The 13,346-nt window shown below is 46.8% G+C and overlaps 1 protein-coding gene across 1 annotated transcript in view; it reads right to left on the reverse strand.

Moving 5' to 3' along the window:
• Window positions 1-13,346, reverse strand: part of LOC138510674 (vomeronasal type-2 receptor 26-like) — a 59,385-nt gene that overhangs the window by 28,352 nt on the left and 17,687 nt on the right. Inside the window, exon 2 of the mRNA XM_069626454.1 lies at window positions 8,702-8,871. Within this exon, the coding sequence (XP_069482555.1) occupies window positions 8,702-8,871 (170 nt within the window). The remainder of the gene's footprint in view (window positions 1-8,701; window positions 8,872-13,346) is intronic.

Raw genomic sequence — 13,346 nt, forward strand, 5'->3', positions numbered from 1 at the left:
CGACAAAGGGGAAGAGAAGGAAATTGATCACTTTGATGCTCATCACAAGCCTTTTCTGTCTACGGTAATCCTTCCTGAGCCCATGGGGCCTGGGGAAAATGTTGCTTTGCCTTCAAGTTCTTCTGTGTCTCTTTCTTCACCATTGAGCAATCTTGCTTCTGCTTCATCACTTCCTTCAGGAAGCAACGACACTCTGTTCGCAGATCACACCGTACCTGGAGTCTTGAGGTACGATCTGCGTCCGAGACACAGGGCATACAGCACAGCATTGGCTGTGCCCACAAGGAATAATTGTTGAGCCAGTCCCTTTTCACTCTTTCGCTGAAAAATAAATAAGAGGCAGTGACCGGCAAAGTTACCTTCAAGCAAGATAGGCCACGTGGTCAGGAGCCACAGATAAATTAACTAAAAGAGCCTAACTGAGAAACAATGTCCCTTCCTAAATCCACTCATGTGGAGCAAGCTATGGGTCTCATGGCTGATAAAGAATCTGTTCATCGAAGATCATGGTCCCTGGGGACCCACTGTTTTTTAATCATAGTACTGGTCTGTTTTATAGTTGTATTTACGCTTGGGTTCTGGTACATAGAAGGGTGCATCCACTTGATAAACCGTTACCCACTGAAATAGTGCCCACTGCGTCTCCACCTTTCGTGCATCTGCACACTCTTCCTCCTCGAGACTCCCAACATAGACAGGGTTACCATAATAGCACTCTCCTAATGATCATGAATGCGACCCATGCGATTCCGAACAGAACAAATTGCTGGGTGTTTTCACACTTGCCACAACATGGGGAGAAGGGACTGGGCTGGTATATTCATCCTCTTCCTCTAACTACTGTATGCTATGCCTTGCTCAAGGCACTATTCTTTGGTCGTTGGAATGATAGTATTACTAGGAACTTCAATGGGACTAATCTGAATGAATTTGAAAAGCGGGCCTTAACACCTCTGGGATGTTCTCTCTTTGCAAATAGAACCGCCTTGTTATGAATAAGCCCATTCGCGTTGCACAGAAAACCGTGTTCGAAATGCTGTGATTTCTAATCAACTTTGCTGCCATTTTAAGAACTATCTGCCATTTTGATTTTAACTCTTGCTTTGCATCTTAAAATGGTGGACTGTGTTTCAACTACAGCCGAGCCGAACAACCTTTGAGTTGTGTCAACATTTAGACTGACAGAGAGCAGACTGTTTGTTCTATGCAAAGAAACCTTGTGACTCGTGTGAACTGCAATCCAAGTACTATCTGCGCTCACAAGCCTCATCCTCATATAAACATCGGAACAATGTAGAGCAAACTCAAACTGTGCGCTTTGGTTGTAATATATTGTGTTCTTTCTTGAAACTCGGTTTACTATGAGCCAGAGACCCAATACTGCCATTGTAACTTCATGGACATTCAAACGTGTCAAATCTGTTAAATAATATTGTCATATTTGTCATGTGAACTGGGCACGAACCCTAGCATGTACATTATTAGTTTGAAGAGGGGCTCGACAATGATCAGGAAAATGTATAAAACAGCTCGCATTAAGATGTCCAGCACTCTCGCCCCTCACTGTGTCTGCCGGTACACACTGCAAGGGGTTGGGAGCCAGATAGCTATCTGTTTTGCTTTGAAATCTGTACAGAAATAAAGATACTTGTATCTTTCGACCCGCAATTGTCTAATTTCATTTTGTAGTACTAAGCCTCGATATTTCTTTGGTCTTTCAGACTAAAGTTATTTAACAAATCTAATCCCTCAGTAACTCTTTTAAGCGACGTATCGTGTGACTCATACTTGAAGCGCAAGGAGTTTTCATCGGACTCACATTAGAGGAAAGGACCCGACAAAGTCACGTGCGTGCCTCCTTCCTCATTCATTTCCCTTTGCCTGAGAGTCTGTTCAACGTACGGATTGAGGTATTTTTGTCATTGTAAGCTACAAAGTTTTGTCTTTTTTTGGGCACCCCGCGGCCAGCAAGCAGAGGTCTGAGAGAAAAGCCAAGTACGCGGATTTCAAGTTTGTGTAACGTTATTTATGAACATTAATGAAAAGAAAACATTTAGGAAAAGAACTGTGACAATATTTAAAGACATTTTAGTCCTTGATTAAATCAAGGGTAGTTGCCTCAAGACAATGAAATCAGAAGCAATCGGAGGTTTTCAGCAAATGCATTTCCAGGCAGCATTCTTATTCAACAAGAATAAAGGAAGAATCAGCATTCTTCAACCTGATGTAATTCAAGCCTATCAGCTTAAAAGCATAGGCAGCAGGTAGGAGAGAAGTCTTAGTATCAGAGAAGTTAGAACAGTACTAGTAGTAAACTAGTGTGAAAAGGAATAATTTGTTGTGATTCATTTTAGGTCTTCACTACAGAGCAGTCTTCCCAAGAGGAGAGCAGAAGTCGAGGGCCATAGAAGATCCTGCATTTGTTATTTTTTCCACTTCCCCTTTCCTCTTTGGTGTGCCAGCTTGTTAGTTGGTCTTCAGAAATTGTTGGGCCGGCATGCTTAGAGGGTCTGGTGGGCTATCGTCACTCCTGCAGGAATTCTGGGCGGCCCTGACATCCACTCGGTACTCCCTTTTTGAGCTCCTGTTTAGAAGACAGCCCAAGACCACTTGAGATGCTGAAGGAAACATGGGAAGCACAAGAGGAGACAAATCTAACGGAACATGTGTGTGACCTACGAGATCAATTAGGTCATTTAAGCGAATTTGCGCGTGATAACCTAGGGCACAGGATAAACAAGAGAAACATTACAATACGATGGCTCGAGTATGCACACTCAAGGTGGGCGACAAGGTGCTAGTCCTGCTTCTTACAAGTGAGAACAAGCTATTGGCCCAACGGAAGGGTCCCTACAAGGTGACTAAGGTGTTAGGACCTGTAAATTAGGAGCAATCTGACAAGCAGATAAAACTGCAGAATTATCACATCAACTTGTTAAACTCTGGAAGGAAAACTCTGTCTCAGTTCAGACCGTCACCAACGCGGATCTATTAGTACCAGGATAACTGGTCCCAAGCACTCCAAGCAATATCCATGACGTGCTACTGGAAGGCCAATTGAGTGAAGCCCAGATGGAGGAACTATTCAAGGTCTTAGCCCCTGCGGCTTCTATCTTCTCCGGTATCCCTGGTAGAACCAATCAGCCGGTACACTCAATCCGGACAGAGGTTTGGAAGATAATCCGACTACGGCAGTATCAGATACCAGAAGCCAAAAGGACCAAAGTCTCCAAAGAGGTAAATGCGATGTTGAAAATGGGCAAAATCGTGTGGTGTTCCACTGTTGTACTGGTCCCAAAGTCGGATGACACCACAAGGATCTGTATGGACTTTCGACAACTAAATGCAATTTCCCGCTATGAGGCATATCATATGCCCTGCATAGATGAATTACTTGAAAACCTAGGCTCAGCTATTTGTACATGTACATATTTCAGTACATTAGACCTAAGGGCTATTGGCAAATCCTGCTTAAACCCGAAGATCAAAAAAAGACTGCGTTTTCAACCCCACAAGGTATTTTCCATTTTGACTACATGGGGCACCTTCCAGATGCTAATGGATAGAATACTGCAATCTCGTAAATCCTATGCAACCACCTACCTAGACAATATCGTCATCTACAGTTCATCATGGGAAGAACACCTTTGCCATCTCCTGAGAGTGACCATTGCCCTCAAGGCCCTCAAAGAGGCTGGACTGCACATTAATCCAAGGAAAACCCGATTGGCTGCAAAGACCACCAGATATCTGGGTTATACTGTAGGCCGGGGAAGGATAACTCCTCTTATGGACAAAATACAAGCCATTCACAAACTTCACATCCCCACCACGAAAATGGAGATACAAGCATTCCTAGGTTGTGAAGGTTATTAGAGCCTGTTCATTCCCCATTTTTCAACTATAGCCACTCCATTAACTGATGCTCTTCGAGCTAATCATTCGGCAGTCCTACAGGACGAGTCAATCCAGGCCTTCCACCCCTTGGTTTCTACGATATACTGCCGCCCCGTATTACACTGTCCAGATTATATGCAACCTTTCTTTCTACAGGCTGATGCATCTGCGTTAGGTCTGGGAGCATTGTTGGCCCAAGGAGATGCGTTTGACCTCCGTCCCATTGCTTTCATCAGTTGGAAGTTACTCTCTCATGAACTGTCCTATTCCACCCTGGAGAAGGAGTGCCTAGCAATGAAATGGGCCGTTGAGTCACTCTGTTATTATTTGTTGGGGCATCATTTTACCTTATTTACGGATCATGCTCCTCTGCTGTGGCTGTCCCTTCAAAAAGACTCCAGCCATCAGGTCCTGTGGTGGTTCCTTACCCTCCAGCCTTTCGACTTCACTACGGTTCATAAACCAGGTAGTTTCCAACTGGTCGCCGACTATCTGTCTCGGCTGGTTGGCCCGTCCGATTGTCTTGGTCCTTTAGTTGGGGTGTGTGAGGTTGCTCCCAATGGAGAGCAAATCCAGCCGAGGCACTACAATACTAGTCCAGCCCCCCACTACAGTACTCAGAATGCTAGCTTGCCAGTAAAATCCCAAACCACCCCCTGGTGCCCGTCCCCGAAAGGCAAGATCATCAAAATGCTGCAGTGGAAACACAGACACCTACTCATGGGTGATGAATGGAAAGTGCCACGAGCCCTATGCAGGCTCCTACATCGCTGCTGCTGCAGTCCACTACCCCGATGCAACCGGAGGTCACAACTGGTCATAGCTGGGTTGGGACGGGATACCGGAGCCTGGGCACTGGTACCACCCATGGGAGTGGGAGGGGGTTAGAGGGAACAACATTCACTGCGCAGGGTCTAGAAAGCCTGTGGATTGGACAGGGGTCAGGGTTTACAGTTGAATATGGAAGCACTGAGGCTTTTCCCTGTTCTTTTTTCTCTGCAGTTTACAGCCAGAGAGAGACACCGACGACTGGCCAGAGAGCAACAAAGGCTTGCACTGGGCGTATTGAGCCGGATAGAAGGTGAACCAGGTGGCATTCGTATACGCGACCCTCACCACAGACTTCTCTTTGCTTTACTTAACCCATGAGCTCCCACAGAAGCAGTTTTCTCATTTTTTGCATCCTGAATAAAGGACCTTCCACTGTTAAAGCAAACTGGGCCTCATTACAGGTTGGGCGGTCCGGAAATAACAGTGGCGGTAAACCCGCTGCCACTGTTAATTCCGGACCGCCCAATCCCGAGTCCTGCAGGCGGGAGGTGGCGTCACCGCCAGGTCTGACCTGGCGCGTTTACCACCGCCCGCCTGCAGGCGGACGAGGAAACACCGGCACCATCACGAGATGGTGCCGGTGTTTCCATGATCCCCATTCCCATTGAGTCCCATAGGACTCAATGGGAATGGAGATTTACACCATTCTGCCTCCGGATTTCCCGGGACACCCGGGTTGCAATGCCCCGGTAATTCCGGGAATCACGGAGGCGGAATGGTAATACGAGTCTGGCGGTAACCAGGCAGTTTTACCACCTCGGTTACCGCCGGACTCATAATGAGGCTCTTTGTCTCCTGCCTGGTAATTTCACAAGGATGTGTATAGAAGAGCGTTTGGAATGGTGAACATGAAAGAGAACGTTGGAGACATGAATGAGTGCAGCCTCAACAGAGTGTTTACTACAGAAGCCACATTGAAGTAGATTTCCAAGGTTATTTCCCTCAAGGTACTTAGTGATCCGGTTAAAGACCACCTGCTAAAATGCTCAATTACAAGGAAAGTGGACAGAGAGAAACTGGGCAACAGTTTGCTGGGACGTTTGGATCAGCAGAGGTTTCTTTAATAGGATTAAGACAGTTGCAGATTTGAAGAAGGCAGGTAGTCCAGCAGAGAGAGTGGTTAAAGATCTCACAAAGTTATGGTAAGTGATTAGATGTGTGCTCATTCAATAGAGGGGGTAGGGCAGAAGTAGTCAGACGTAGATGTGGTAGAGGGAGAAGGGCAGTGAACAGAAGGATGGTTGCAGAGAGAGAAAGAGAAGGGCTGTGAGTGACATGAATTTTAGAGATATTAGAAGAAAAGTAGTGAGTAACGTCATTAGCAGAAATGGGGAAGGGGATGGATATTGGATTGGTGGTGTGAGCAAAGATCAGAGGGTAGAAAACATTTTTCAGGGGTAACTGTGAAGGGAGGAATTTAGGTTTGTGATGGAGGAGGGTTTGGCAGAGTCCAGTGCAGAGGTTAGGGCAGCAAGTGATTTTTTGCAGGCTAGGAGTAGGGAAGGTGTTCATAATTTGCACCTTCATCGCAGGTCACGTTGCCTCTTTGTTTTGAGAGTCTGAATTTCTGAGGTGATCCGAGACTGAGGCTGGGGATGGGAAGGTGTGAATGTGTGTGCGGGATAGCGTTTGTCAAATGGAGTCATGAGTGCATAGCTAAAGTGAGAAAAATCATAGTGAATGGAAGAGGCATGACTAGGGGAAAGATACAGAAGAGGGGTCATCACATCATCAAGGTAAGGCGTCCTGCCTGAATGTCCTCTTAGTCATTGAAGAGGGGAGATGAGTAGAACGGGAAGGGACTGAGCTGGTAAATGGAATAATGGAGTGATCCGAGGGAGAGGGGTCTATTGAGAGGTTGGATGAGGAGAGTGAATTAGCAAGAAAGACAAGATCAAGAGAGATCCAACCAGAGTGGGTAGAATGGGTAGGCTGGTTGTGTAAGGAATAGCATGAGTGGCCAGGAAGGAGGGATTTAAGTACAAGGCAGGTCTTCAGTGGGCATGGGAAGGTTAAAGTACCCCAGCATGACAGTGGGGATTTCAGTAGGAGGTTATTCAAGGAGAAGGGTTCAGACCAGGAAAGAGGGAGTTGAGAGGATCAGGGGGACCTTTCCTTTGTCTTTGATATGGCCAATCATGCCATCCTGATTAATCGACTTTGCGAAAACCTGGGCATCACCGATCAGGCTCTGGCGTGGCTGCCATCCTTCCTCCTGTACCGACCCTCCCAGGTCCAACTTGGGTCCTTTCTCTCCACCACCTCTCTCTCAACTTGTGGTGTCCCCCTGGGCTCTATGCTCTCACCCTGGCTCTTCAATGTCTCCTAGGCCCCTTTGGCTTTGCTGATTTCCACTTTCTCTTTTAACTTCCAGTGTTATGAGGACGACACACTCTCTTTCAGGCTTCCCTCAGCATCCTCTTCTTCCTGACTGTCCATCAGCGATTCAGGAATGATCACCTCCAACAATCTCTTCCTCAATGCCAGTAAGACTGAGATACTTCTAATTGGGTCCTCTTCTCCTGCTTTCCCTCTCTCACTCTGGCTTCCCTCCATGGGCCCTCTATCCTTGCCCTCCTTGGAGGCTAAAACCTCGGGGTCATCTTTGACTCCACTCTTCCTTCTCTCCTCAAATACTGGACCTTACCAAACAGGCTCACTTCCAGCTGCAATCCTAAGAGCTATTCTACATTTTCTCACCTTCACCCAGAAGCTCACTGTCTCCAGAGCTCTCGTTCTCTCCAGGCTGGACTACTCCAACAGCCTCTTTCGCAATCTGTCTAACTCTACTCTCCACCCCCTTCAACTAATCCAGAACAGGACGGCAAGACTTATCCTTGGCCTCAAGCCCAGGGACCACATCTCACCAGCCCTGAAATCTCTGCACTGGTTCCCGGTGGCTTCAAGGATCAAGTTCAAGACCCGTTGCATCATCCACAAATTATCCACAAAGCTTTCTGAGGCCAGGGCATGCACTATATCCACCTCTCTCTGCCTAAATACCTTCCTTTTAGAGCCCTTCACTTAGCTACCTCAAACTCTCAGAGGGTCAGATGCTTCTCCAAGCAGAGACTGGGGGGCAGATCTCTTTCCTCTGTAGGTGCCTCCCTCTGGAACAGCCTCCCAGCCCCTCTCAAACATGAGACAGACCACCTGAATTTCTGGAAGCTGATCAAGATCTTCCTTTTCTCCTCTGCCTTGTCTCTTGCTCTTCCTGGCTAATCTTCCAGTCTGCCTGCCCTGATTGGTTGCCGGGTACCCTCAGAGTCTCACAGGGTCCCAGCCCAGGCCCCTCCTTGACTAGTCTTCCTGCTCTGGGCCTTCCGCACACTTTGGGGCTGTAACTACGCCTATTGCCCCCTGCCTTTCATGCACTTACCCAGATCTGCGCTACCCTGGCCGCACTTACGCAGAGCCATGGTGCTCTGTTTGCACTTCCCCCTTCTCCCTTTCCCCCTTGCACTTTTGTTGTCGCACTTGCAGAATCAGAATGGCACAAGGGCTAGTAGGATCATTTGTCCTGTTTTTTCTTTGTCTCCCCTTCCTTGTTTTGTGGCACCTAGAAACATGCGAGAGGAGTATGGGGGAGGAATTTAATAGTGGCATATTCAAATGAGGAACAGTTGCTGTCATAGAGGGGTCAAGGGGGAGTGTTGATGGCCTTATTAATTAGGAACCCCACACAACAGCACTTCCAAACAGGTTGGGGAGAGTGGGAGATGGTAGCAGAGTCAGTGTGGAAAGCTGCTAGTGTAGCAGAGAAATGAGGGGAGATACAGGTTTCTGTAATCGCAAGAAGTGAAATTTGAGGGTGAGAAGTGGTCAGGGATTCCATCTCATTCAGACGGTGGGTACTCCTTCAAAGGGTCTTGGTAAAAGTGTACACAGAGTATAACTTATGAGTTATTGACTCACAGTATGCTCATAGTATTTCACCCTTGTGAACAGTACCAGCTGCAAAGACATCACTCACCTGTGCTGTTTGAAAACTCTCCTTCGGCACACGGCACACAGTCAAAGCAGCAGGTGGGCATCTGCTTTATAGGAGCTTTTCTGTACCCTGGAAGACAGCTCTCACTGCAGACAGAGCGAGGAGCCTGTGTTGAAAAAGGAACATTGGAAACATTGGAAAAAAGTGGGACACTTTTTTTAATAGAACAACACAAGCCATTTGGAGGTTCAGGAAAAGTTAGGCATTAACAATTGAATAAACACTTGGACATGCGTGAACATTCTCTTGTACTGGGCATGGGAGAGCCCAGCCTTTCTTATTTACTTGAAAGAACGCTCAGTGCATTTGAAGTCATGCAGATAGCCCCACCCACCTTCTCATGAATGAGCCAATGACAATCAAGGCCTGCACCGAAAGTGTCAACATTTAGCCATTGAAGGGTACTAACACTCCAGCTCGTGGCCGTGTTATAGAGTATGGCCCTTATATTGTGTATGCTTATCTGAATGATTTTTTTGTGATTTGTCGCTATACTAGGAAGAGATATCTCAAGCTGCTATTCAAGTATAGATCAATTACATCTTTAAACGACGCATTAGCATTAATACGTCAATTCAAAAAGATGACCTGGCAAGGCATTTGGTTGTGAACTATCTGACACGCACATGGGGGGCAAGATCCCGTTCCATTACCCAACATCACCAAAGGTGCGGATTGAGTGCCTCTTTTTTTTTTATTAAACATTTAGTTATAAAAACAAACTTTTGCTTTTCCGTACATTACTATGCCAAGAGATAATTCACATCAATTCAACCATTAAACAACCATATTTGGCAGCTCTCCGTATCACAACGAGTCCTAGAGGGGTGAGGGCTTGTGAAGATCCCTTCCTTGTACCTCTATCCCCTTTAGAATTATCTCTTGGCATTCCGTCAATTTCATCATCACTCGTTTAAAATTTAGACTAAAATGATTCCTTCTTTTCCTGGAGGTAATGTTTTCCTGCCCAAACATTACCTCCAGGAAAACACCCAGTGCCCTAAGCGCCATTGCGTTAGACACAGCATAGAGGGTTTCCCACCACAGCTCAGCATTCAAGCCCGGGAAGAACTTCAGTTTGTCATATAGCAGAAGAGTTCTTTCAGTTCTTAATTCAGGGCAGAAGAGTATCAAATATTGCAGTGATTGCTCCTGTGCAGAACAGAACTGGCACATATTGGGCCTCATTACACAGTTGGCGGTAAGGGTTTACCGGTACCGGTATTTTACCGGTACCGGTAAACCCTTACCGCCTTACTACGAGGTCCCTTTGCGGGTTGGGGAACTTAACGCCTGCTTTTTGCAGGCGTTAAAAACCAACCCGCAAAGGGACCAGGGAGCTTATTACGGTACCGCAATTTGCGGTGCCGTAATTAGCACCTTTCCCATTCCCATTATGCCCTATGGGGCAAAAATGGGAATGGGGAAGGGCAATGGGGGAAGGGGGAATTACCGCCCCACCAACCTTGGAATAGGGCGGTAATTCCCCTTTCCACCAAGGCGGTGCCGGTATTTTACCGGCATGGACCAAGGTGCTAATAGCACCTTGGTCCACTGCCATCCGTGTAATGAAGCCCAATATTGTCTTTTACTTTTCCATATTTAAAAAGTACTTCCTTCGTGTGCAGCACATTTAGATGGAATCTCAGCAGCAGATCTCTATGTTTTGGGTTAGGCAATGTTTTTAGATATTGCGGAGTTATGTTCGGGAGACCATCAAGTGTTTTAGACAGCATGTGGGAGCACAAGGCAGACCTCCTCGCTACAGTTTCTGGCCAGTCTGCTGCAAATACGGCCGTCTTAACCCTTCTTGGGTTGTTGCACAGAATTTCCACAGTCAAATTAAGGTTTGTCAAGATTTCCATACATTTGTCCTTCCAATTGTTCAGCGGCCAGAAGTACATCCCCACTTCTTTCATTTTTATAAATCGGTATTGTGGTGGGCAAGGAAGGGCATTCAGTTTATTTTTATTATTATTATTTTTATTTTTTATTTTTTTTAATTTATTTATATCACGCGCCAGACCCAAGGGTATCTGGGCGCGTGTGTAACGCTCACCTGACTCCCACGGAGGCGCTGGACTGGTTCGCGCTGCTGTGACCTCTTCTAAGGTGATGCGCAGGGTTCGGAAGACGGACTGGACCGGGCCCCCAAATCTGGCTTGTCTGGCTCGCAGAAGTATCCTTCTGTAGGCGAAAATAGGGGATTAACTGTCTGCGGGGTAATGCAATCGGCCTCCCACTTTCCCCTCTCACCCTCCTCGAAACCCTTCTGTGATTCCCCGTAGCGTCTCACCTTAGGGTCTGGAAGGACAAGCTCTCCATCCTGCTTCTGATGCAGGGGCGCGTTGGTATCCAGTTACTTCACTGGATTTTCGGATTGGTGAGAACCAAACTTGCTTGGCTTCCAGGTAAGTTTTTTGATAAGAGGTTCCCCTTGTGTCCATGCATTAATGTACTAATGCTAGTGTCTTTTTCCCCATAGGGGCCGGGGTACGGAATGCCGGGTAACAGGCACCGACACGAGATTAGAGGTGAAATCCTTGTAGAAATCAGGTCAGACTTTAATGAGCGTTTTTTGGTAATGTCTTTTCATTTGCTCATTAACGCTGATGTCCTTTTTTCCCCTTAGGGGCCGGGGTCCGGAAATGCCAGGATGCGGCGCGGACCCGAAATGAAGAGGGAATGAATCAACAGGTAAGTCTTAACATGGAGATTTAGCTTTCCTTATTCCCTTCTCTCTCTCACCTTTTGTTCTTGCCTTTTTCTCCCTAGGCGCTGGGGCGTGACTGCGAATCCGGATGATCGCTGCTGAACATGGAGGTGCCCTGTAAAGGTGAGTGGAATACAGCGCTGCAGCGATCGACGCGATGAACTTTTAAATAAGAGTCTTCTTTTTCAGGATTGTCGGCGAGATGTCTCCGTGATGCGGGATTTAGCAGGTAAGGACTTTTCCTTCTTCTGTTCTCTTCTTCTCTTCCTTTGCAGGTTATCCAGGATGCTGGCAGGCGTGGCAGAAGTCAGGATGCAGGAGCAGACACGGTGAGCGTCCAGCTGCTAGATGCAGAACAACGCAAAGCACGTGTGGCTGTTCGGGTGGGGTTTAAATAGCCTTGGAAGAAGTTCCAGGTATGTATCCTTCCTCCAATCAGGTATGTGTCCTTCCCCGACCACGCCCGGATGGTAAATTAGTCCCACAGGCAAAGTAGTTCCTTTCAGGCCTCAAGGAGGCCAGGATCCTGCAGCATGGTCTGCATCAGGTAAGTGCACCCAAGCACTCCCATAATGAGCCTGGCGCCTATGGCGCCAGGACTGATGTCTTTTATGAGCCTGGCGCCATAGGCGCCAGGACACTGTCCAAAGGGCCCCTATATGGGGTTGCTGGGTCTTTCCTTGGGGACTGGATGTCCGCTTTCGGGGACGCAGGGCTTGAACCGGCTCCCCGGGAGCGGGCATCATGACAGCGTGTGAAAAAATACTTAAACTTACAGGTTACAGTTACACATTTCAAACGTAGTTAATACATTGGTGATTGGAAAAGTGATGACATTACGGTTTGTACACGGGGTAATATACAGTTTGTGCACCTAGCAGAGTACAGAATTATATACACAAGTAATTGTACATAGAGGTGTATACACAGTATACATTAAGGCAAAAAGCATGGTGGAGTAAGCTCTGATGGAAGAGCATGTAAGTAAGCGTTCGCTCCAGATTACCAGGTGGGTAGGATGTAGATAGTCCTGGTGTCTGTCAGTTACGAGTCATTTTATTTGAACCATTTAATGTAGTTAAGTCGAAAGTGTGAGTAGGATTGGTCAGACCTTAACGAGGTAGGGAGGGAGTTCCACAGCTGGGCTGCTTTGACAGGGAAACTGTTACCTCCGGCAGCGTTTAGTTTAAAGGGGGGCACAACTAGCTGGTTGGCATATGCTACTCTAGTGGGTCTGTTGGATATTCTTCTTTGGAACCTTTCGGTTAGGTATTTTGGGGCTAGATCGTTGATACTTTTGTATGTTAGTGATGCTGTTTTAAGTTTAATTTTGTCTGCTGTAGAGTGCCAATTAGATTGTCTTCTGATGTCGGAGATATGCTCTCTTTTTGGGATTCCTAAGGCGGCTCTAAGGGCATTATTCTGCAAGGTTTGGATTTTTGCAGCATGTGTTTACTAGACCCTATATACAGGGCGGTGCAGTAGTCCAGTTTGGATAGTACCAACGCTCTTGATAAGGTGAGGCAGTTGTTAGTGGACAGGAATGGTTTTGCTGCTCTGATCTGCTTGCAGGTGTATGCAGTGCTGGAGCCCATCGCATTCACTTTCCTTGATAGGGAGAGACAGGAGTCGAGGTAGAAACCTAGTGTTTTTACCTCTTTTCCTACTTTAATATTGTTACCATCTATGACAAATGATGAGTAGCTATCGTTCAGTTTTTTTAATATTTTGAGTATTCCCCAGTATGATGAGTTCCGTTTTGTCATCATTCAGGCATAGACCGTGGCAGGCCATCCATGCCTGAATGATGAAGTATATCCTATTCACCAAGCCCGAGAGTGGGATGAGAATCTAAGTGTCATCTGCGTAGTTAGTGTAGGTGACACCCACAAGGTCTAGATCATCGAACAGGAG

Source organism: Ambystoma mexicanum, chromosome 6p, assembly GCF_040938575.1.
Source record: "Ambystoma mexicanum isolate Mex_15411 chromosome 6p, UKY_AmexF1_1, whole genome shotgun sequence".
Classification (NCBI taxonomy): Eukaryota; Metazoa; Chordata; class Amphibia; order Caudata; family Ambystomatidae; genus Ambystoma; species Ambystoma mexicanum.